General features: G+C 49.8%; 7 protein-coding genes across 7 annotated transcripts; 4 read left to right on the forward strand and 3 right to left on the reverse strand.

The window, feature by feature from the left end:
• Positions 1-296: 296 nt before the first annotated feature.
• Positions 297-1,769, reverse strand: TRIVIDRAFT_40177 (uncharacterized protein; the record flags this gene model as incomplete). The annotated part of the gene is made up of 1 exon (XM_014094647.1): positions 297-1,769. The coding sequence occupies one exon, from the start codon at positions 1,767-1,769 to the stop codon at positions 297-299; it is 1,473 nt and encodes a 490-aa protein (XP_013950122.1).
• Positions 1,770-4,076: 2,307 nt separating this feature from the next.
• Positions 4,077-5,888, forward strand: TRIVIDRAFT_174625 (uncharacterized protein; the record flags this gene model as incomplete). The annotated part of the gene is made up of 1 exon (XM_014094648.1): positions 4,077-5,888. One exon carries the CDS (start codon positions 4,077-4,079, stop codon positions 5,730-5,732), a length of 1,656 nt encoding a protein of 551 aa, XP_013950123.1.
• Positions 5,889-7,838: 1,950 nt separating this feature from the next.
• On the forward strand, positions 7,839-10,128 carry TRIVIDRAFT_11553 (uncharacterized protein; the record flags this gene model as incomplete). The annotated part of the gene is made up of 2 exons (XM_014094527.2): positions 7,839-8,329; positions 8,391-10,128. The coding sequence occupies 2 exons, from the start codon at positions 7,839-7,841 to the stop codon at positions 10,126-10,128; spliced, it is 2,229 nt and encodes a 742-aa protein (XP_013950002.1).
• Positions 10,129-11,190: 1,062 nt separating this feature from the next.
• Positions 11,191-16,078, forward strand: TRIVIDRAFT_227853 (uncharacterized protein; the record flags this gene model as incomplete). Its single annotated transcript, XM_014094649.1, has 3 exons — positions 11,191-12,324; positions 15,516-15,599; positions 15,647-16,078. 3 exons carry the CDS (start codon positions 11,191-11,193, stop codon positions 16,076-16,078), a joined length of 1,650 nt encoding a protein of 549 aa, XP_013950124.1.
• A 436-nt stretch (positions 16,079-16,514) lies between these two features.
• Positions 16,515-17,003, reverse strand: TRIVIDRAFT_227854 (uncharacterized protein; the record flags this gene model as incomplete). Its single annotated transcript, XM_014094650.1, has 1 exon — positions 16,515-17,003. One exon carries the CDS (start codon positions 17,001-17,003, stop codon positions 16,515-16,517), a length of 489 nt encoding a protein of 162 aa, XP_013950125.1.
• Positions 17,004-20,428: 3,425 nt separating this feature from the next.
• Positions 20,429-20,987, reverse strand: TRIVIDRAFT_65251 (uncharacterized protein; the record flags this gene model as incomplete). Its single annotated transcript, XM_014094651.1, has 2 exons — positions 20,429-20,851; positions 20,910-20,987. 2 exons carry the CDS (start codon positions 20,985-20,987, stop codon positions 20,429-20,431), a joined length of 501 nt encoding a protein of 166 aa, XP_013950126.1.
• A 2,654-nt stretch (positions 20,988-23,641) lies between these two features.
• On the forward strand, positions 23,642-25,061 carry TRIVIDRAFT_39280 (uncharacterized protein; the record flags this gene model as incomplete). Its single annotated transcript, XM_014094652.1, has 3 exons — positions 23,642-23,728; positions 23,851-24,735; positions 24,819-25,061. The coding sequence occupies 3 exons, from the start codon at positions 23,642-23,644 to the stop codon at positions 25,059-25,061; spliced, it is 1,215 nt and encodes a 404-aa protein (XP_013950127.1).

Raw genomic sequence — 25,061 nt, forward strand, 5'->3', positions numbered from 1 at the left:
TATTTAGCAGTACTCTTACAAAGAGGCAAAGTATAAATTTAGGATTGTATTCTATGGAATGCAATAGACAAGAACTGCCTTGGTATCATTGAATAGTATTCCATCGGAAAACTAGAATAGAGAAAGAAAAGTAGCGCTCTATCAGAGAGCATAAAGAAAGAAAGTCAGGGGTATCTATCACACAGGCTGACGAAGCGCTGTAATTAGGTAGACATATCCAACATGTCACGTAAACAACCGTCCCCTTGGCATTACATGGACAGGCAATGATGAGTTGCCACTGTCCTGGAGGATCTTTATTTCTTCACAGGGATATAAGCCTTGTTGCCGACGGCCTTGTCCCACATAGTCTCGAGAATGCCACGCACAGGCCTCCGCTTGCCAGCACCGGTCTCCATGTCTGCCTTGAGCTTGTCGTAGACTGAGGGCAGAGTCTCTGCCTTGTACTTCTTACGCATCTCGTCGTAGACGTCTTTGCGGTAGATGAGCCAGAACTCGTCCTCAGTGTAATAGGTTCGAGCGTACAAGAGCTTGGCACCCATGAGCTCGGCGCTTCGCAGCTCGAGCTTGCGATTGAGTTCGTAAAACGCCTTCGGGTCACGAGGTCCACGGCCATAGACGCCAACAGCAAAGATGCGTTGGTCCGAAACTTCGTCGACGCGGGCGTTGAAGCGAGATGTCAAGCCAATCTCCTTGGGGGCTTTGCAAGGAGCCAGGAAGATCATGAGCTCCGGCAATGTGTCATTGACGAAGCTAATAAACTCCTTGACCGTGCTCGCTGGAATGCCAAAATCTTGAACGACATACTCGTTGGCAAGGCCAGACTTGTGCAGCGCATGGTAGCACGTACGGCTGTCGAGGAAGGGGTCGGCCAGGCGGCGCGTGATGGCATTCTCGGGCACGTGGAAGTGCTTAAAGGCAAGCTTGCCACCCCAGAAAGCACCATGGTCATAGCGGAAGAGGTAGTCGGGCGTGTACATGTAGAGTTCCGCGGGTTTCTCGGGCGTGGGCTTCTTCTTGAGGACGTCCTCGATGGTGTCGGCAAACCAGTGAACCTCCATCTTCTTGAGAGCAGACTTGCCCGGCGGCAGGACGTCGACAAAACGGCCAAACATGACGGCAATGGTGCCCTTGCGGAAGTAGACGCCATCGATGAAGTGGATCGACTCGTCTTTGGTGGCCTCCTCAAACAAGTCGTGGGCCTTGGCAACGTCGTCCACCAGCTGGATGTCCAGTCTGACGTAGGGAGTGGCCGGAATCAGCTCAATGGTGAGCAGGGTGACAAGGCCAAAGGTTCCCAAGCTGCCAGCAGCATGCTCCAGCAGGTCCGCATTGTGCTCGCGGTTGGCCGTTTCCAGCGTGCCGTCACCAAGCACAATCTCGATCTCGGAAATGGTATTGTTGAAGAGGCCATAGCGGTACATGCTGCTCTCGCCGGAAAAGCCAGAGTAGCCGCCGCCAACAGTGATGCCCTTGAATTCCATGACAATCTTGGGAATGACACCGTGCTTGAGGGTGTGGGCAGCCAGGGCATCCATGGGCACCTTGGGCTCGGCCTGCACGGTCATGGTCTCCAGATTGACAGGAAAGATGCGGTCCATGGCGCTCGTGTCGACAATGGCGTCCGCCTTGAAGGACAGTGGGCGCGTGGAGCTTGTCGAGCCATGGTAAACGCGGAACGGCTTCTTGTTGTCGTAGAAGTGCTTGACCTGCTTCTGGATTTGGGCAACGGCAGCCTGGTGCTCCTCGAGAAGCTTTGCGGGATTCATCTTGTCTAGCAGCAGGGGGTGTAAATCTATTAACGAGAAGGATGATGGTATTAATTAGAGAATCACGAATGTCAGGACGCTGAAACCACGCAATTGACAGCAGCAAAAGATGCAATGCCCACGCGATGACCTCTCCGCCTAGATCCAGGTAGTGGTGTAGTGGTGTCGGAAAGAAGAAAAACAGGAATCGGACTTGAAGCTCTGCTGCTGACCTGTGCTGTGTTGTGACGACAGTGACGTGACACACCTGAGCTTGCATCGGCACATCCATCGATTAGCGCTGTAGCTGTGACAAATTGGGGGGGCTGGGTGCTGACGTGCCTCGCTAAGCCCCCCCAAGTTTCCGCTGTAGCAGCCATGGATTGGCTGGCGCGGGTTTTAGCTTGGTGAGCTCCAACCATCCGCCGATTGGCTTCCTCCACTTGGGCCGTCATTTTGATTCCAGACATTGTTTCATGATTTGCCTACATTAGTAGTACGAAGCATACATGCAGAGTTGGTAGGCGGCATCGGATGCTATTGGTCAGTTTGTGTATGAAACACCTACAGATAGCTTGACCAACTCAAGACCAGCTTCAATCCTGAACATCACATGTCATGTTACAAGTGAAAACTAACATCAAGCTGTGGAGTGGCTCTCATGCCTGAAGCCCTCCACCAATCGGTTCCATTACCATGTCCGACTCCCCGTGCACGGCCTTAAGCTCACGGCTAGCTCAGGCTCAGAGGGATGCTCTGACTTGGACTCTCAAGGCATTGTCACAGCTACATGGCACTGGAATGCAATTCTTCATGTTGGACGATTTCAAAAGACACGGGCTTCTCAGCTCATCGGGCATCAATTCTTTTCCCAAAGTACTTCAAGCAATGTAACACGAGCCTCTATATGGAAGGGCATCAATCTCACCGAGTAGTACCGTTAGTCGATGGGCCAAGCAGCAGTACTTCTCAATCAACTACAATATACTGCTTCCATGTCATGGATCACTCTTTGTGATTCAGTCCGCATAAACATAAGATACCAGATCTGAGAGGACTAATCTACTAGGCATAAATCAGTCATCGCCAATGACTACTACAGGTACTACATACCTAGGTAGGTATCTACATGTATAGAATGGCGAAGCACGTGCCAACTGGCCAGCCGCATAGAGTGCAACACCATGAGAATTGTCGCGCAGCCTAACAATATCCCCAACCTATGCAGTACAGTAGGCGCTGCTGAGAATTTTTCCTTTCTTTTCTTGATGCATTCTTTGTACACACCTTGATGGCCAGCCAGTCGTCATGCGTTTTCAGAACGCCTATCATGTAATAACACCTCCACGAGGCTCTTGTCTATGATGGCTTTTGCATGTATAAAAGCCCATTCAGTGCCGCCTTCGTTTCATAGAATCATCAAGAGCTTTTCAATCAATATTGCTTCCTTCACTCACCTCTCCTTCTATACAACGCAAACTCAATACGAGCCACCAAGATGCCGGGGTACGGAATGACCAAAGATGCTTCATCTAGCATGCAGAGCTCGCAAGTATGACTCGAGATACACACTTCATATTAATCTTGGCATCAATAACAATCCATCCATTTAGTCCAAGTCTAGCAGAGGCACGTCATCCAGCGGATATGGCGCGCATACCCATTCATCAGGAGGCTCCCAGAAGTCTACTCAATGTTCTGGTGGCTGCAAGTGTTCCCACGGTTCTGGAAATGTGTCGATCTCATCTTCGAGGAGATAGGATGCTTAGGGGTGGTGCAAAATGATGGGTATGGCAACAAAGGAGGATTAACTCTTGTTCTCTACGGAGACTCATGCTGCACCTCACCTGGCGGCCTCATTATATTTAAACGAAATAGCAACACTATCAATACATGTTGTTTATTTATTAAGAAAACAGCTGAGATCCTTTGAATTCCAGAAACCTACCTACCTGATGTAGTTGTGCTGGTCAGGATTCTAATGTTGTTCTTTCTAGGGTAACTTCTGAGACCAGATGTTGAGCGTGAGTCGTGTAAGTCAACGGAAGGATGCATGGTAGTAGTCAACACAATCGCAGCTTGAAAGTTAATAAAGCAATAAAATCATTTTCGTCATAGGAATGGAAATATGGGCCTGATCCTTTTGTGATATCTTGATTCAGCAATATTGGCGTATGATACTCGAGAATTCTCAGTAGCAGGGGCAGTACCTGTGAGCTATCGATAACAGTGGGTCTGGCGCGATGCCTCAAAAGCTCAGCTCGCGTGGTTGAACTACCAGCTTTTGCGACTCGCTGTAATTCAAGATTCTATGACGCACAGCCAGCCATGTCGGCAATTTACAACCTCGAGCCACAGCCGACAGGCTCGGCGATTCTGCACACGACATTGGGAGAGATTCACGTCGAGCTCTTTGCCAAACAGACGCCGCTGACGTGCCGCAACTTTCTGCAGCATTGTCTTGATGGCTATTACGACGGCACCATCTTCCACCGACTTGTTCCAAACTTCATCGTGCAAGGCGGCGATCCCACAGGAACTGGAAATGGTGGCGAGTCAATCTACGATGGAGGCGCCTTTGGCGGCGATCTGGATCCCTGGCCCATGGACCAGCGACAGGGACAGAACGCAGGACCCAATGGCATCAACTTCAAGGACGAGTTCCATTCCCGGCTCAAGATCAATCGACGTGGCATCTTGGCAATGGCCAACGAGGGGAAGCCCGACACAAACGGCAGCCAATTCTTCTTTACGCTGGACAAGGCAGAGGAGCTGAATGGCAGGAACACAATGTTTGGTCGAGTTGCTGGAGACACAATCTACAATCTGGCGAAAATTGGCGAGTCAGAAGTCGATGAAGCGAACGAGCGACCGTTATACCCAGTCAAGATTACAAGCGTGGAGATCTTGATCAATCCATTCGACGATATGACGAAGCGGTCGCGAGTGGCACAAACACAAGTAAAGCCAAAGGCGGAAAAGGAGAAGAAGAAGAAAAGAAAGGGTGGAAAGCAGCTGCTCAGCTTTGGAGACGAAGAGGGTGACGAAGAAGTGCCCGTGTTCAAGAAAACCAAATTCGACACAAGGCTAATCATGGAAGAGGAGAATGAGGCTCCTGCATCTCAAGATAAGAGCTCAAAGCCAAAGCCCTCCAAACCCAAAAGCTCAGATAAGCAAGCGAATGAGACGCGAACGACTCAAGATAAAGGAAAAGAGCCAGCTTCAAATACCCGGGACAGCGACGAAGAGAAGGAAGAGAGGCAAAGAGATATACCCGTACCCAAGAAGCGCAAAGAGCCGACCCCTGAGCCGTCGCCCGAGCCAGAACCGGTCCAGGAAAAGAGCGCGCTAGAGAAAGCTAATGAAGAGCTGGCGGCCCTCAAGGCTTCAATGAGGAGGACAATTCATTCTGCAGAGCCTGTCAAGGAAATAAAGAAAACAGCGTTAGAGTCAATGATACCTGAGACGTCCGTACGAGGAAGAAAAAGACGGCCCGGTGGCAATAACACCACAACAACCGAAGACCAAGCTTCTCTTCGTATACTAAGGGCGTTTCAGGCGAAGCTCGACAAGGCTCCGCCATCAAAGGAACTGGTCACTGAGAATCCTGTTGAAAATGAACAGAGCGAAGCAGAGAAACCCTCGCAGGATGACGAGGCAGAGCAATGCGACTTGCATTTTATTGCAAACTGCCAGAGCTGCACATCCTGGGATAAACATGAAAAGGAGGAGAGCGATGACGAAGGCTGGATGTCACACGCTCTTTCATTTGCGGCGGATAGGCTGGGCAAAGATCTCAGCAACCGAAGGAAAGCTGAAGAGGAGCTGGTCGTCATTGATCCGCGGGAGAAATCACGGACATTGAAGGAGGAGAAACGGGCTGAGCGAGAGGCTCGAGCTGGTGGATCTGGGAGGGCATGGGATCAGGCAAGAAACGCTCAAATGGCGAGGGCTGCTTCTCTGGCCGGCAGAGGGGCGAAATGAATAGCGACAATCGTCATGTTTCTTTATATTGATATTTGGCACTATGGCGTAGCGTATGGAGTACTACGAGATGGGCGGTAGCCAGTTTGTAATTTGTTTTCATTAGGGTTGTATCACATTATGAATTTGTGGGAGAATATAGAAACAATCCATCCGAGAACATCATGAACTTGGATAATGATGAGAGTTACTCACAGCATTCTCTTCAAACGAGTCAAGCAAATATTCAGCCCCAGACAGTATTTTGGCGCTAGACAAGGACTACTGCTACACGCTGTTTTTCATTTCTTCCCCACCAATGCCGAAATGATGATTCACGACTGATTCAATCGAAGAATTGTGTGTTCAAGTTGCGAGTTGCTGCCTCTGTTGCCAAACTAACTTTCTAGTCTGCATTATGGACGCCATGGCTCTCAACAACCAAGTCTTCGTGGCGCAGTTGGCTAGCGCGTCAGTCTCATATTGACATCGATATGATCCAAACACCAGTTTGGGCCATCTGAAGGTCGTGAGTTCGAGCCTCACCGAGGACATTGCTTTTTGCCCTTCTCCGAGGTGGAGAGAGCTTCAGCATTCTTTTTGCTTTTCACTCAAAAAATGGAGACAATTGATGAGGAAAAAGACAAAAGAGTCCAACAGTCATAGAAGACGCAAGCGGTAGGTTGGTTGTTTGTGTATCATCTATATTTAGAAGTTCTTTTCTTCTTCTTTTTTTCTTGGACATTTCTTTCAATGGGATGGGTTGGAAGTCATTGTGATTCCCCATTGGGCAAGGATCTCCGTTTCTTATTGTGGACTCTGCTGCATGCATCATGTAAGTCTGTCTTTTTTGACTAAGATGCTCTCCATGTGAGTGTCAGCCCATGTGTTGAGCGAGTCAGCAATTTCAAGTAAACCATCATTCACACATGATAAGCTATTGCATCACTGTAGTATTATAAGTCGCTATTCATGGTTCTAATTTTGAAATGTTTCTAGAAACATTGATAAATAGAGGCTCGACAGAACAAAGAGATAACAGGTGATAATTGTTTCGGCGGACACTTTTTTTTCTTTGTAGCTTCTTATCATCACGTGCAGCGTGGGACAGAAAAGTCTGAACTGAAAAAAATTATGAACTCACACGCTGGAAGTATGCGCATACAACAGCAGCCCTAATTGGTGGGATATGTGCTCGTATTACAAATTTGTATGTACTTATTCAACTTGGTGCCTATTTTTCTGTCATCATCTTGACATGGTAGGCAGCCTTGCTTCTCCAACGCATTCCAATCTGTGCGCTGATTGGTTGTGCTCGGCCGCGATACCGATGACATGCTAGTACGAGACTTGACCGAACCCACTGCGAAATACTCTTGCGGTAATCATAAAGCATTTTCGCAATCTTCAAACGCCAGTCAAGCCGGGCTACAAATCTGGCTCCAGCCCAGCAAACGAGCCCTTCCGCCAACATTGAACACGCCAGAACCCGTCGATGCCGCGACCGGGAGGACAAATCGCTCCAGCTGAAGCAGAAATTTCGGTCCGCTGCGTCGACAGTGTGCAACAATCCGCCCGAAACCCAACAAGTCGCGCCGCATAATCTCCAGAGCTTGGGTTGCCGCCTAGCCCGTAGATCCTTCCAAGGCGCCGCTACCGACAGAGTGCCTCTTCCAAGCTTCTTTTTGCAGCGCGTTCGACGAAACCTTGAGCAACACGGTTTGCTTGTCTGCAATTCTTTTCCCCGTCTGCGATTCTGCTGCAGCTTGTTCGGATCATCGACCTGCTTGTGCTGCCACTGCGAACCCCAGGCTTTTCCAATCTCGAGCCATCGGCCTAGAGTTGACGTGTTCTCTGGCCGAGACGGAGAGTCAGGTGCCAGCTCATCCGCGCGCCCGCTTGCTGCCTATCTGCTGTTGCTGAACGCAGGACATCAGCCTGCATTTCGGGACGCAGATTGCTGATATTGCCTTGGGCCGCGGCACTGCGCTAAGGCATCATCCATCGCCTCCCCATATCGCGACCGGAGCCTCATCTAGTCCTTGACAAGGCCTCGGTGCCTGTCGCGCGACTCCTTGCCCTACACCTCTCAGCGACCGGCCAGCACGCGGCCGTATATTCATCCCCATGTCTGCACCAAACTCCCGGAAACGAGCCGCCCCCGGTGCGTCGCCAATCGTACCGATCCAGCGGAATATGCAACAGGCTTATGCAACCGATAATGTCGCCGGAGCGAATCCTGTGATGCAGTGGAATGGCACTGACGGCACAGCCGATGCCACCGACTACTTCAGTGCTGCCGCCGCACATACCGAGAATCCCTACGGACTTGCGCAGACACAGCCGACGTATCCTCAGGCCGTTGGCGCGCCGTCAAACTCGCTCGCACGCCGACAAATGAATCGCGCTCTGGTTCCTACCAATCTTAGAGCGTCTTATGAGCCTTCCTCGGACTGGTCTGGCTTTGGGGAGGATAACCTTCTCGTCCCTCAGAATGCCACAGAAGGCGGGGCTGGACAGGACAATGTAGAAGTTTTAGAAGAAATGGCTCAAAAGGCCAAGAGAGAGGCCCAGGCCAAAAGAAAGCAGATTCCGCCATTTGTTCAGAAGCTGAGCAGGTAAGCTTCTCCTCAATCTCGGGTTCCAGTAGTGATATATCAAACCTAACCATTACACCAGCTTCCTTGAGGAACGAAAAAACGAAGACTTGATTCGGTGGTCCGAAAAGGGCGATTCTTTCATTGTGCTTGACGAGGATGAGTTTGCAAAGACGTTAATTCCGGAGCTATTCAAACACAACAACTACGCGTCCTTTGTCCGACAGCTCAACATGTACGGCTTCCATAAGTGCGTGGGACTTTCTGACAACTCGATGCGCGCAAGTGAGCGTAAAAATAAGAGCCCTAGCGAATACTCAAATCCTTACTTCCGCCGGGGGCACCCGAATCTTCTATGGCTGATTAATAAGCCCAAGAGCGGTGGCAAGTCTAAAAAGGGGAACAAGGGCCAGGATGGCGATGGCGACAGCGAAGAGGATGGTGGTCATGAAGAGACCTCAAGTCACCAGGGTGTTCCGGTCGCCAACACCGCAGGCCGCTCCCTACCCGCCGCCCCAGGAACAGAATCGCAGCCTCTCCCCAAAAAGGAGATGGCACTGATCAAGGAGGAGCTGCAGAAAGTGAGAGAGCAGCAAAAGCTGATTCTTGGTGCAATCAACCGCTTGCAGCGAAACAACAATGACTTGTACAATCAGGCGATTATGTTCCAGACCCAGCACGACCGGCATCAGAACTCAATCAATGCGATTCTCAACTTCCTGGCCAACGTCTTCAGAAAAACGCTGGAGGATCAAGGGACCTCGCAGAATGTTACCGACATCATCTCAAGCTTGATGGCGAACCAGGGCCAGCAATCGTCCCATCAAGGCAGTGTTGTAGATCTGGGCGATTACTTTAGCGCTCAAGCCAACGCTGCCAGCTCACTTGGCGTTCCCACTCCGAGGAAGTCTCAAAAGCTCCTTCCACCAATTCCTCAAGCTGCTCAGGCGGTGGCTCAGCCAAGCCGTTCACCATCAACGAGCAGCACGCCGTATCATCCCCTTGGTGCTCATCCGGAGATGGGACACGTCACTGAGCTTCTTGACACATCGCCGTCAGATTCGACACCCAGCTTGAGACAGGAGCTCGAGACAAACCCGCACGAACGGATGATGAAGATAATAAACGACCACAATGCAAGCAATTCGGCGGGCCTTGATCTGCCGGAAGCAGCCGAACTTGTCAACAACGCCCCAAACACATTGAGCAGCGACCAAAGAAGCAAGCTAGTCAATCTTATGGCAGCACAGTCATCGGCTTCCGCGATGCCAAACATACCTGCTGTATCTGATCCTTTAGCAAAAATGTCTACACCAGCTACCACATCATCTGTTCCGTCTCCAGCACAACAAAGCACTGCTGCAGCACCCTCACTCTCACCGATCTTGCGGTCACCAACTATGCCTGTTCCCTCTCTGCAGCATATTAGCACGAACCAAAGCGACCTGGAGCAGCTCAAGCGTCTACAGAGCGAACAAGACGCAAAAATCCACGAACTGAGCGACATCTTGGGTCCATTAAGCCCGTCCGGACACATTCCCGGCCTGGAAGATGGAACTGAAGCTTACTTTGACCCTCCCAATGTTGATCTCGACCAGTTCTTTGATAGTAACGCTTTCCTGAACGACGCTACTCACTATGGAGACGGGTCGGATTTCAACTTTAATCTCGACGCAGACGGGCTCGGTCAAGGGCTCAACCATGGGCTCAACCACAAATTCGACACTCCAAGCCCTACTGGGACCGAAGAGATTCAACGGGATGATTTTGGGCTGAACGATAGTCCTGATCGCGAGAACAAGAGACGACGCATGGGCTGATGCTGCAGTCTCTCCTAAGCGAATTGTTCAGACACAGAACAGATGGCCGACTACCCCTGATCCCAAATATTTTTGCTATTATCATATGCGACATAAAGACGGCAGTGATCCATTGGATTGCACCCCATGAAAATTACAACCGCATTCTTTGGCTTACTTTTTCTTTCTTTCCTTTGTATGTCAATTACAAGAGAGGCTGGTCCGGATTTCTTCTGGATCAAATCGCTCAGATGCTTGGACAAGAACAGAAATATGCCGAGACCTATGTCACAAAAACACAGGGGCGCGTCACTTGAACATCGTCATGAACCGAAAAAAGGCGATCGCATGACGCCGACGGTTGAAGCGATTGAACAAGATTACATCAAAGGATATGCTCTGCCATTACAAAAGCAGCAACATCCCCGCACAGAATACATATATAATCGAATCACGTTTACACTTCACATTGCTACAAAAAGAGAGGATCTTCAGATACCACCGAAGTATCACCTGGATTTATGAGATGGGGGGAGAGAAAGTGGCAAATTGGTACAAAGGAGTTTCTATTGTGGACTTTGCTTGGGGTCTTTATCTGGCCGGCATTGGTGATGACATCTTAGTACATAGCGTACAATTTTTATTTGTATTACATAGACATTCTACGGAGTTGGAAGTACACCACGTTGGAGGAAAGCTTAAGAGAGAACCCTCCTTTTTTTTTTTCTTCTCATCTCCAAAGCGGTAGCCATAGTTCAAATGGGATTGCCTTGTTGAATGAATGAGTGATTGAACACATGGTGAGTGAATGGATGAATGAATGAATGAATGAATGCGCGCACATTTATGCTCTTTGAGATGAACCCAACCGTTTACAATCACAGGCGTACAATATGACAAGAGTATTCTCATTGCATTCAAAAAGAGAACTGTTTGGTTCTTCATCTTCTGTTCTTGCAATTCTGTGCTATCCATCTCTTCCACTAATATCCCATAAAATGTCCCTCTTAACAACCGTATCGTCACGGCAATCCCACTCCATGTACCATCCAAGACCACCACAACATTCCAGAGACTCTCACAATGCCTCTAGCCAGTCTTGCTAACATACTCCCCTTCCTGTCGCCCTCTTCTCCTCGGGTTCCAAAGCACTCCCCCGTTATCCAAAAACTCACTTCTGTCATCTCCAAGGAACGACCGGTGCTTAGAATATGCTTCCCACTCAGGATTCAAAGAGGACTCAACTCTTGGTGGGAGTATGAGGAGTTTCGGATTCAGTTCCGGGATAGACAAATGTGGCGACAGGCGTTCCGTCTCGATGAGGAAGATCCACGCGAGACATCTTTTGATGATGAAGTTGACCTAAGTCTAGATGAATTATCTAAGAGATGGGGCCATACGGCTGCTCATAACAGCAATGATCCTGCTTTCAAAAGCCATTGGTCATATTCGACCTCGTCTTTTTCATCGGTTCTTGATAACAGCCTTTCTGACGCGAGTGATGTCTCTAAATCATCATCTCAGAGACTGATGGAACTCATAACCCGTCTGCTATCGGCAACTTCTAGCACTCAAGAGGATAAAAGCAGTGTAAGCATTGGACAAGTATCGCAACCTTTTACTTCTTCTTCTTCTTCCTCGAAATACCGCTCTTTGGAACAGGATCAACCGTTTCATCCTCAATCCGTTGGCATACTATCAGAACACACGCATTCTTCGCCTGACAGTTCTATGAGCGATGAGATTGATTCCGACGAGATACAACACCATCGAAACATTGCACTTCGTAAGCTTGAAGGTGGATCTTCTGCCAAGACTAAGTACATGTGCTTCTCGACATTTCGGAACATGTTCCGTACACATAAAACATCAACTACAGAAAGAATATCACCCGTTCAACCTGCCGTGTCTTCTCTTCAATCGAAGGCTTCGCTAGAAGATCAAGGAACCATCCGTATATCATCCGAAGATTGGGCCAGTCTCAGGGATGATGTCCTCGGTGGGCTAATGGACATTTTAGAAGGAGTCTTTCCCTTTTACACAGAAAGCCAAAAGGCAATAATCATGCCTGTCGAGCAAACCGAAAACGGCTTCAGAGTGCAAGAACCTACGCAGAAAGAGGATATACCAACGAGTGGCTTGAAAGCGGCGTTGGAACATATAGAGGCTCGCAATTGGAAGGATGTCATTTTCGTTTCGTATGATGATACGCCGAGGGTGATGAGGTGGTACACGACGAGGGAGCCGCGAGTTCTTCTATGGGGAGTGAATATGATTTGAGGAAAGAGACGTGTTAGAGATGTAACTTGAGAAGAAGAGTGAAGGCAAAGGGTTTGTTTGGGTGATGGATCGAGTGATTCACGGGTTTGCATTTTGTTTTTAGATTGCTAATAGATGAGATATCTACTATTTGGGAATGTTGATAAATTTTCTTTATTTTCTAATGTTTTTATGAATGAATACTTCGAGATGTTGTGCAAGAGAGCTATAATGTTATCGACAAAGCCATCTAATAGCTTCACTTTGGCATCTTTTAACAGGTGATGCGTATACAGATGATATAGAGTCCTCATAGTTAAGAAAATGAAGGCAAAATGTATATCTGCGAAGCACCGTGACGCCTTCGATCCATCGATAATGGCGTCCATTCTCATGAGTATCCATCACCTCGGGCTGTTCATGTCCAATAAATATTCCGTGGTTCAAAAGGAAACCCGAAATGCCTCACGCTCGAGTGATTGCTGGAACCAGTCTGAAGCTTTCACCAGTAAAACCGGTGTGCAAGGCGGCCGTAAAATCCCCAGATAAAATCCCGTTTCTTCCTCTTTTGAATGATCAAATGTTTTGAACTTGATTTGTGTGCTGTGACTATGGATCTCTGGAGTATATTCAAGATACGTATAGAGGATCTGGATCGAATATAGTTCCATATCCCCTCTAGGTGCAGGTGCTAAGGGTTCTCTTCATGTAAGGCTCCTTCCATCGTGTGTTTCATGATCATATTGTTGCACACCAAGATCCCCGAGGTAATCTGCCAAGAGAGGCCACGCATGGTAAGCATGGGTCTGATAAAATATGTGTTGTGGATGGCAAGCCACCAACATGATACGCCAAGTAGCTCTGGGCATCGGGCACAAATTGCACAATTCATCCCAGCCGGCGAACTTTATGATGGCATTCCGTGTTTTCAAGTATTCATATAAGTTCTTCATTGTACGTACGTCATTTGCGCGGAGGACATCCTCTTTTCCGACGAGTATGGTAAGGACTTGGGCCCGTGTAGTCATTGCGGCGAGGCATTCGTCTTCGCCTAGGAAACCTGATTTATCAGAACGCACGAGGTCGCAAATCACGACTTCCGTCTGGTGACAAGGTCAGTCATCGATAGTTCGAACGGAAATGTGTCCTCTAATTCCATGATATATCGCGCATTTGCCTCATTCACGTATGACGCGTTCTGGTATTGTTTTTGCCCGTCAACAACGTTCACAAAGACCATACTAGTAGTCAGCACCGCCGGTTGCATGTGGCTTCGTTGGCATTCGTCTAGTACCCATTGACGGACTGCCAAGGAGTATCCGTTTTTCTTGTGTATTGTTTTCATATCCGTGATGTAAAGACATGCTCGCGTTGGCACGCTCCCTGTTTGTGTCCGGAAGGTGAACACAAATCGCACCAATCTTCCCAACCCCAAACTTCACTCTTCAACTCCATTTTGGGCCTTGAGATATTTGTGACGCTTTTTCAAGGTACGAGTATATTTCTGTAAAAGATTTTCTCTCACTCGACAAGTATAGTGTGAACCTGAAATAGTATCCATAGTCTTGCTACCCACTCCTTTGAGAGGGAGACAATGCAATTGCATGCCACCGCTCTTCTTGTCAGGGTGCAAGCCATGGCTTAGGTGCTAGTGTCGAGTGTCGACGATTCAGTAAGTTGCGCGGTAGAAGTTTGAAAGTCGAGGATGGGAATTATTGTGCATCCCGCTAGTGTATGTGATCAAACACCACTGTATCGGGAGTATAGGCATTTCCCATAACCATGATGGGAGCACCCGTTTGTGTGGTTCAACGGCTGATGATTCAGGGGTGTCTTGAAAGATGGTTTGTTGAGACGGTCAGCAAGGAGCGATGCTCGCAATCTAGGATTGCCCTCACGCGTAAATCGGCCGGCAGACTTTGCCCCGTCGCTGACAACGCGCGAAAACGAGGCTTGTATATTCTCTTTGATTGCTTGCATATCAGAGAAATAGACTTTGACGACGCTTTACTCGATGCTCGTTTTGATGATGGTAATTGTAATAAGCTAGAGAGTTTCTTCGACCACTCGGACGGTGGCTGTTCTACCAAAGATATTGCCAAATGATTGTCGACATGGCCGCTGTATCCCCTCAAGCCACGCTGAAATGTGGCAATCGACATGGTTTCGCAAAGTTTGTATTGCGTAAGTAAATCGTGTTCATAACGTCTGCGAAGAGTTGGAATCTCTTAAAAGATATTAGACTTGATCAAGTCTTTGAACTTGTCAACGTCCCTTTCTTAGCCCGTGCCGTATGGATAGACGAAGGGGAGCAGCTTGTCCACAGGAAACCTCTTTCTGGCAATATCAACAGCTAAGCGAATGACGAGGTATAATGTTCTCTGCCTAAGAACAAAGGATAAATTGTATATGATTGGCTTGTTTTCATTGACCCAGCCTTCCACTTCAGCGTCATCCGCGTTTGCAAAGGGCATGCCGAAACCATTGACTGTGACGCGGGCTTCCTGTGAGACTAACCCGAATGATCGTGAGACCCTTTTCACGTCCCTTTGCGTTAGGAAATCGATCAAAAACGGACTTTGGCGCTTCTTTGAAAGTGTAGCTGCATCCTTCGCGTGGAATCCCGACGTAGATGTGAATATGGTTCGATGGGATTACTGAGCACTTGAAGGAGCAAAACTTTGCCGTCATTGTGGTGGACATGCCCAAGACTGGGCCACTAGCAATTATAGGACCGAGCTCATTGTCAACTCTGAATCACCAGATATTAGCATAAGAAGACAAATGAGAAACTGCTAAAAGCGAGTAGAACATACATAACGGCTGCATCAACTATTTCGGTCTGGGCTTAGATTGCCTTAACCGAACTCTCATAAGCTGCACCGCTTTGAGCTTCAGTAATCTTATCCATCGTTGACTCGGACATCTTGATGATGCACTTGTGAGGTGACGGTGGAGGGCCTTGGCTTCGACATCTCGTGCCATGGCTTCCACGGTTGCTGCAAACGTCTTTGTCTTTCCCTGGCGACGCGGTTTATTTTCCCACTCTTATATTAAACCCCGTGCCCACCACTCATCAGACTTATGCTGAGTTTAAGCGCAATTTCCCTGGCTTAAACATTCTCCTCTATTACTCGGTGAAATCACAGTCGCGCAAATTTGGCGGCGCGATTGTGTTGGAAAAGGGCCAATTTGTTCGGTTTCTTAAGAAGCTTGGCCCGACTGAACCAGCTGTAAGTTTTCCTCTCTGTTTATCCTTTCATCGCTAACCTGTGGTTAGTCCGGGCGTGTTGTCATTTTGACCATGTACTCGACCATTCAGCGGAGGGACGTCATCAAACTATCCCAAAGATTCAAATTCGTCGATCCGCCCTCGTCCACTAAAAGAGCAAAGCGCCGAAAAGTGCTTGAAATACCCGACTCAGACGACTACATGGTCAACGATGCTGATGCCCCCCGCGAGGTCCGCAACAGCCAAGACAGCGACTCCTCGATGTCCGAAGACGAAGGTCCTAGCACAGTCCACACGCAGTCGGAGAAGCTCCGCGTCTATCACCCCTCTGACCCAGAGGTAAAAACCAGGCGAATCACCATCTTGTCTGACGCAGATCCGCGCACACCCGATGGACTCCTCGAGCAATACGAGTTTGTCAACGACGACTTGGCCAACATCCGCTGGGCTATAGTCCACAGTTCTCCAGATGCGCCGTAGATTATAACCACTTGAGTCAAATCCCGTGGTAGTTGCGGAAATTCGAAACTTAGAGTATGTATCGTATCGTAGCTGGGCGTACTTTTTCTTGGCGAAGCCAGGATGCGAACTGCCAATCCCATGTTGGTAGCTGGCATCTGGCTGCATGTGGCTCATTTGACATTCGTTCTACACCCACTGGTGAATTGACGAATATCCGTTCTTCTTGTTAACAGTCTTCATGTCAGCCATTTACATGATTCCTCAGGCCTATTCGTGCACGCCGCCGTGAGCTCTGTGATTCGCCGTTATAGTGAAGTCGATGTGTCCGCTAGCTTGTGCTCTCATCAGCAGACTGCGCCTTCTTTCCTGGAATATCCCATATGTTTTATCCGTAGCATTAATCATCATCAGTCCGAATTGCTTCGTATCGCCGATAAATATAACGGGTGTATCATCATGCTGTGCAAGGATACCAACAAATTGCTCCAGCCAGTCTTCCTTGATAAAGCAGCTCAAGGGTGGCACGCGTGCCGCTGTCCCGCGATTGATTTGCATCATCATCAGAATTGCCATCGTCAGAATTGCCATCGTCAGAATTGCCATCGTCAGTGGCCAGATCTATAACATCCCAAGGCTGGTGGCCAGAAGCAGCGGCGTCCTGGTCTGGGGCGGGGCTTCCGGAGCCTGGGATTTGTGCAACGCTGGTTTCACACACAGGTCCATCGGTCTCGACCGTCATGTCGCCAGCATCGGTGTCCATGCAGTCGGCGACGACATCCTCGCCATGAGCACCTTGGCCGTCGACGACGACGAGTGAGTTGTCGAGCTGTCCTTGTTGGTCTGAAATATGGTTAAACAAAGACATACTTATTGGCAACTGGGGCACTAAGTCCGTGACGATGAAGTCGGTTTCATCTCTTTGAGAGTCATCCAGAGGTTTCATATTGATCCATTGATATTTTCGGTGACTCTGCCGTTATTTTCACTGAACTGGCCTCTTTTCAGCTCAGTGGTGTGGCTAGGCAGTGGTTTCTCGCAGATGCCCTTCAATACAATTGCAAGTAGAGGCTATACAGTAAAGCAAAATACCTGCTGCTAATTGCGTATGATTAGATCTGCCTGTTCACTCGGTCCAAGAGGTAGAATAGTGAGCACTCAGTCTGGGCAGAATAAGGGGCTGCTTCGAGGGCGCAGAAAAGTCCCTCCAAGGCCCTGGAGCATCACGTGTGCGACCATCTGCGATGGCAAATTCCCATTTGATTTCGCCCAAGGAGGGGCGAACCAGTTGGCTCTCATCAGGTTTCCGTGCTCTTGCCTCGCCAGTTGGAGTGAGAATATCGTATCCCAACGGCGTTTGTTGCTCCCTCTCTTCAGCGGCGAAGAGGGGCCCGGCGAGGGAAGAAGGGACAACTAAATCGTCTGCCTGTCGCTTCTTTTCATAAAAAAGGTCTTCTGGGATCTTTGCCAGTTACTTGGCGCTGGGTGGCAGTACTCCCAATGCATTTACCATGCATTGAAACCCAGAGAGGCCGCAGTGTATTGATTCATATGCTGTAAAGGTGTCTCCATTTTCTCCCTGAAAATTGCCAAGTAGCGACACCGTGGGAATACCCGGTGTTTCATGAAGGTAGTCCAATTGTGGGAGGCTGCTGGTTTGACTATAATGGCGTGTACCTGGAACAAATGGATTCTGTAAGATAATGGGAACTTGGCCGTCGCCTCTGAAAATTCTGCTTGTGCCGCATTCGCTTAGCAGCATTGCAGCTCGCATCTGGAGAAGTATAACGACCTGTAGTAAAGGTACTGCAGACTGGAGGGCCCCAAATAGCCCGCCAAAAGCATCTTAGTGTTTTACAGCGTATCTACCTTCAAGATCTTGGAGCCATTTGGACGATTTTTAAAGTCTATCTGCCATTTGCGCACGGCCGCGAGGAACTCAGCCTTGTTAAGTTTCTGTTCGGGAACCTTCGGAATAAGGTCTTGGGCTCATAGTCTTAGGAAAGCTGAACGTCCATGAGTAATTTTCCGTTGCTTGTAGGGCGATGCAGATACAGTGTACCTAGCCCGTGGAGAGTTCTGTCTCTATAATTGCGTGTAGTCGATGCTGAGCGCTGGCTCCGTCGGATTGTAGAAGGGGGCATATTGTCGTGTAAAGTGGCAGAAAGCTAGGCACAGTGGAAGTATTCTGCTTCCTTTCGCCAAAGCCTAGGCGCGGTGATGCTGCTGTACGAGCAGCGTTTCCTCCTCGGGAAACTGGTATAGTGTGCTCGACATCTTGTTGAGGTGAGTTCTCCATATATTTCGCAATGTTGAATTGAAAATAGTGACGATCTGTAAGAGAGTGACATCTTTTAGTCCTCTCTCCCAGGGGTCACTCAAGTAGCAGCTGAGCTAAGAGATATTAGCTGAAGAGAAAGAATACTAGCATCCACACACCCCAAACTCACTCTGGGTGCCACTGATCCATCCAGTACGGCTATGGTTTGCGAATAACGGCCGACGGTAAATAAGGGGGAAAGCAATGTCGCAACGCCGTATTCAACTTAGATACAGTATGAAACTCGCCGAAGAAAGTTGGTTCATCTGGCTCTGTGGGAACTATCATGTTGGAACAGAGTTGAGTAGCGAGCAGTATAGGAATTATGAATAATACAAGTACAACACGCCTTTGACTGAAGTGGCCATCGAACCTGTGAGTTGGCAGTGTTCACCATCAAAGCATGGAAAACAAGTTGCCCTTGAGGAAGCAGGTCTGGCACCATTTTAAACGTAACATGTTCGAATATCTCAAGATACATCAGCATAACTGTCAGTAGAAAGAGACCAATGGGTTGAAGAAAGACTAGCAGGCACGGATTGCCACCTCCTAGTTGGGGGTAGAAGAATATTGGGGAGAAAATCAAGACTCGGGAGGCAAGGAAAATTACCCTGAATACGGATTCCAGATGAAGCGATTTGCCTGGTATGATTCAACCAGGAGAAAATAATTGTGTCAGAGCAGGCCGTCATTCTATACTGAGTCCGTAAAGGTCAGCAGTCAGTGGTAAAACAAGTTTCACCAAGTCAGCTCACAATAGGGGGGAAGCCACTCCAGCACGGTAGTTGGTGTGACTGTCAATAGACAGACTCACATCGGCACGAACTGCCTGTATAGGTGGAGGTACATGGCACTATAAGCCATGTCGAGTGTTGAAGAAGACATGAGGAAGCAGAGCAGAGAAGAGGGAAAATGGCAAGTTCTTATAGTGACAACTACGCTTAAATAGCATCATATCAGAGACGGGGGAGAGAGTTGACGTGGCCTTTTCGGACCACGACATGATAGCTAAGAGTCACTATGCTGCTGCAACTGGATACTCGCCTTGGTGAAACAGGCCACGTATGAGTGGCTACGGGTATGCAAGTTGGTATCCGTGCAAATCTTTCAGAGAAGCAGAGGCAGTGTGAGAGACGATTCAAAGCCCGCCGGTATATCAAGTTAGAAGCGGGCGTGAAATTCCCGACCATGGGGATATAAAATGCTAGGATATGGTGAACGGCCACGTCTTAATTCAATCTCTAGTAAGGTATATCATAACTCATGACCTAATAGTATCAGGTCGTGTGAATCGTGGCCATCAAGGTCATTATCACGTACTCATCCGAAAGCGGGTAGCCGTCCAAGTTAACTTTGTTGTCACGGAAGAGGGGTATAGCGAGCAAGGTCAAAGCCGGACACACGATTAGTCGGAGGTCTTCTGTGATTTGTATTGGGAATTGTTTTGTTCGGCGTTTGTTGTCTAACCTGTTTCGATGTCTCATTCTACATGATGCCAAACCGAATGCAAAATCATAACCCACCTCGAGCAGATGCGCTACTGGTTTATATGCAATACGATTTGTTCCCTATCCCAGAGGAAACGTCGAGCATTCAGCATCCTACGTAGGCTGCATCGGCCCACAAACTTTGTTCATGCTACTTTGCGATAGATTGTGTACCCAGAATCGGCTTGCTGGGGTAACAGTACCTGATCCAGGCGCAATACCTAGGTAGACAATGACTGGTTCAAAGTCATTGCCTGGCCTGAGTATCACCAGTCACTGTACGTGCCGCCTCTGCTTCCCCCTTGGTGCAGTAAACTTTCTCCTTTTCCGCATCGAGATTTGATAGTTAGCAGCATGAAACCGTAGCCCCTTTTTCACAGAGCTACGGTCGTAACTCGAGCTGTAGTCCGCAGATCACTGGGAGACTTCACCATTGCTGAATAGCGTCTGGTCTGCGAGACTTGGGGGCTCGTCAAGGGCAGCATCCTTGCAGCAAATGTGCTTGTGCAACATTTGACATGATTTACTCTCCGCCATTTTTTGTGAGACTCTCTTGTGACGCCCCTACTCGGCAAGCGGGTTCGCGTGTATGGTTACCTTTTCTATGCGAAAAGGCTCCTTTGGGCGGCTCTTCTTGTCTACCTCAACTACCTCCATTTTGGCCAGTGTCACGAGGCCCTCGTCGCCAATAACTTTGCCAAACACGGTGTTCAAGCCGTCGAGATGGGGCGCCTTGTCAAAGGTGATGAAAAACTGCGAGCCATTTGTGCCAGGCCCTTTGTTGGCCATGGAAACGAAGCCCCTGCCGCTATGTCTCAGGGCGGGTCGAATCTCGTCTTCGAAAGGGGCGCCCCATATCGACTGTCCGCCCTTCGGGTTTTCGGCAGTCGGGTTGGCGGGAGCTCCTGTTTGCACCATGAACTTTGGAATCAGGCGGTGGAAGGGCGACTGGTCGTAGTAGCCGGAGGCGCAAAGGGCGAGAAAGTTCTGTTGCGGCTCGTTAGCAGCGGTCCTGGAACCCGGGAAATTGGCGAAGCAAACATACCTCGGCTGTCTTGGGGACGCTCTCGCAAAAGACTTCAATCTTGATGTCGCCCAGCGACGTGTGAAGCGTGACGGACATTGTGTCGCCGAACTGAATGAAGGATCTGTGTCTAATTGCAACGTCCAGATGTTTGTTCAGGTTGGAATAAAAGTTATCGATGGCCAAAGCTTCAAAGCGGCTGTTTGAAGCTCAGCCCAGTCTAAACCGCATTGGGACCAGGTGGGCGCTACAGTAAGGGCCCGGCTTGGAACTGGGACAATGTCACTCCACCACAGAATTCAGGCGGAGGGGTTACATTGTGAGGGTGGAATCCGCCTGTTGGGATTCTCGAAGAAAAGAAAAGGGGCAGAAGACGTGACGAGCAGAGACGAATGTTGATGACGGTTGAGTAATCAGCGGTGACCGGGTTTTGGCGTCTTATTGCTGTTCCTGGATTTTGTTGGATCGAACGAGGCTGACTGCGGCTGTAGTAGAGGTCTGAGTGAGCCTGATGGAGCTGCTTATGTAGGTACTTTGCGCTGCTAGGGGCCCCTACCTGGAACCGAACAAACGCCAACTAATCTTGGGTACCGGTACCTTTAACTCTATCGATGTCAACGCCACACCACAACGATCATTTGTGTGTTGCCTATTTCGTTCAGCTACAATGCAAGAATAGGTATAGTACATAATAGGCACGGATACATGTTGGTACAATATCTTACTTACCGATTTTCACGAGGAATCAATGAACATACGGGTCCAAGGCCAGGCCCTGGCATCTCTCCTCCTGCTCCCATTATGGAGCTCCAAAAAAGCCTTGCCTTGCCGCTCCCCCTGTCGGCGCGGTAAGAACTGGCAAGGGACAAGATGCCCGGACGGGTGACGCAGTCGAACGGGGGCCAACGAACGGGTGATGATATTATTACAGGTCCATTTTACGGAGCGTGGGAGAGGTTTGGCGCTGCAAATAAGCCGAACATGTACTTTTACGAGCTAACGCGCATACGACGCTTCAGAGTCCAGGATCGGTGCGAGCGACTGGAACCGAACCGCGGGTAAACGATGCCCTAAGCATCAAATTAGTCGTCGACGGAGTACCTACTAAGGTAATCCGCTTATTGTTTTCAATTACGATTTCGTTGTTATTACTAAAAGTGCACCATGAATTAAATCCAAGGCGTATTATGCGGTGAAAGAGCCAACGTCACCTCACCCGTGTGCGAACGCCATGGATGTCAAGACGAGATGCTCGAACCACCAAAAGACGGCGTGCTCTGCCCTATGGCATGGCAACAGGCTGAATACAGACTGGACGGATTTAATCGCGGGGTACGTTGCCGTATCCATGGATGGACCAGATGGAGCCTCAGCCATGGCGCCAGCAACAGGGCTGTGGGCTAAGATATTAATGGAACATCCTTATTAACGTAGATTGTCAACGAGGCACGACACCCACGCTCTGGCGGGCCACACCCAAATCGCAATCCTTCCATTTCTCTTCCTTTGCGTACCTCGAGCTGAGCCGTCCAGAGTCGCACAGCAAAGCAAAGCATCTCGTTTCCCCTCAGCGACGGCAGACGAGGTGAGACAGCAGCTTGAAGCTTATAGCGGCCATCGCCATCGCCTGACCCGCAAGAGCACCAAACTCCAGTCTCCTCGCCGGGAGCTTTGCCGTGCGCTGCGCTCGTTTCCGCGCTGCTTGCCTGCTTTCGTTTCTTCAGGTCTCATTTCACTTCCCTTCTCCTCTCTCGCTCGCTCTATTTTTTTTCTTTTTTTTTCTGGCCCCCCCGTTTTCGCCTTGACAACTTAAGCTACTGCCGCTGCTCCTCCTGGACATAATTAGCTCCGTCAGTAAGCTCAAGCTTCCTGAGAGGCGCAGGCGTCATCTCAACCGGGTCCGGCGCCACAAGCCCCCCCCCGCTGCTGTTCATGAGCAATCTCACCTTCCTGCCTCAATCGGCGCGCAATCAATTTCTGCTCTCCAATCTATCAAATCCCATACTGCTACCCAGTACCTGGTAGGTGCTGCCATCCCGTGCCCTCCAGGCCACCTTACAGGTACAGGTCCTTTTTTAGCGAACCCAGCGCCTTGTCCTCACAGCGCAGAGCCGCTGCAGTGCTCCACTGAAGCTAATGCAACTTGCGGCCAGTCCCCGATTTCAGCTGTCGACGAGGGTCGCCATTGCTCGAGTCGCCTTACCTAAACCACCCCCCAAAAGCGCCGCTGCTGCTGCTGCCTCTCCCCGTCAAACTCACACAGCTCCAACCCTCTCTTTGCGACAATCTCGACACCTGCAGCGCCGGCGCGCCGAGGCTGATGCTGACGCTGCCCTCGATTGCTGAGCATTGCTGAGCCCTGCTGAATGCGACCCGGTCTAGGCGATCCGATCCCGCTGGCACGAGCCCTGTGAACCAGAAACCCACCCAGCCGCAGCGTGCCAACCCCACCTTGGCATCGACCCGCCTGTTCTTCTTCCTGAGTCTTTGTCTGTCTTGTGCGGAAATAGGGTCTGGTATCGTGACAGCTCACCGAGAGGCCTATGCCTGCTGGTCATCTGCTGTCGGCCCAGGCTTGGGGGATCCAAACGCAACAAACTCCCACGGCTCCGAGCCCGCGATTCCACGACTGCTGCCTCGACACTCCCCTGACATCCAAGCACCGACCTCCAGCTCTGCTGCTGACGTCTCCGCCACCCTCCGCGCATTCGTAATAGAGCGACGACTGCGACGACGACAAGTACCGCGATAGCATGGCGACCACGCCAGCTAGTGTCCGGGTCTCGGGCCCTCCAAACAGGAGCTTTCTCGTGGGATATCCGGGCATCTCTGCGACTCTGGTACGTTGGCTGTAGCCTGCCCTACCTCTCCGTCGCCAGCCCCGTCTCTGGTCCGGGAATGCGACCCAGAGACTTGGCGACAAGAAACCCCCGTGTTGACAACACAGCTAACCATCGTATAGCCGCGGATAGAAGGCAAGGTTGAGATTCGACCGGGCCATGGCTACTCCATGCCCGTGCCCGTGTCTTTAGTGCGGATAAGCCTCCAGAAGCGCGAGACCATACACCCCGACGCCGATAGCCTCACCAAGCGACATCTAGGCGCGCCCCGAAAAGAGACGACGGATGTAGTGGGCAAGGAAGTGCTGTTGTTTAGATGCTCATCGGGCAAAGATGCCGAGAACGTCATCTCCATGGACCTACCATTTGTCATCTTCATCCCCTTCGGCAGGGGCGGAGAAGAGACAAATCGAAGAATACCGCCAGCGTCTCTGCAGCTCCCTAGTAGGATCGCAGAGACGTACTATGAGCTGGTGGTGACGGTACAGCAAGGCCACAGCAACCAGTATAGATACAGCTTTCCGCTGCCACTCCTCCGATACGACACGCTGTCCACCTTTGGCATGTACCAGAAGCCCGAAACGAAGATGGTTGCGAGCGACAACCTCGTCAACCTGGGCATCAACCTGCCGCGCTGGAGCTACGGCCCCAACGACCCCATAACCGTATACATCAAGATATCTCCCAATCTCGACTGGTGGAAGAAGGCCCAGAAAGTCACCATAGACAAGATTACGCTGGGCATAGAGGAAGAAATAACGTTCAACCCGGAAGGCGACGAACCAACCAAGAAGGTCAATAAGCTAGCAAAGCAAGTCCAGATTGTCAAGACAAAGTTACCGGAGGCTGGATACGCGACGAATATTGGCTTGGTTTTCCCCTCAAAGGATCTGAGGGACCCCGACGGCATCATCAAGAGAGGCAAGCCAGCCTTTCCCCAATACGAAGTTGTCTCATTCACCACTTCATCAACCCTTTACAAGATTGAGTTTTATCTCAACATCAAGGTATGCCCCTTTGTATTGTCTTTCACTTTTGATCGCTGCCTTTGTTCCAACAAGAGACCCACTGCTTACATGGTTGTGTGTAGGTGCAACTGAGTGGTGCTAGGGATCTCCAAATACGACAACCCATCGTCATATGTCCACTGGACCAACAGGGCTGCAAGGAGGAAATGGAGGCCATCGAAATTGCTGCCAAGGAAGCCGCCCACGTCGACCCGAACAATCCCATGCTTCCAGCCCACTCAATCGTCCTAGCCAATGATCGAGACTCGTTACGAGCTTTGGGCTTGTGCATGGTTGGTGGTCAGAAGAAGCCATTTATCGAGTGA

This window comes from Trichoderma virens, assembly GCF_000170995.1.
Source record: "Trichoderma virens Gv29-8 chromosome Unknown TRIVIscaffold_91, whole genome shotgun sequence".
NCBI lineage: Eukaryota > Fungi > Ascomycota > Sordariomycetes > Hypocreales > Hypocreaceae > Trichoderma > Trichoderma virens.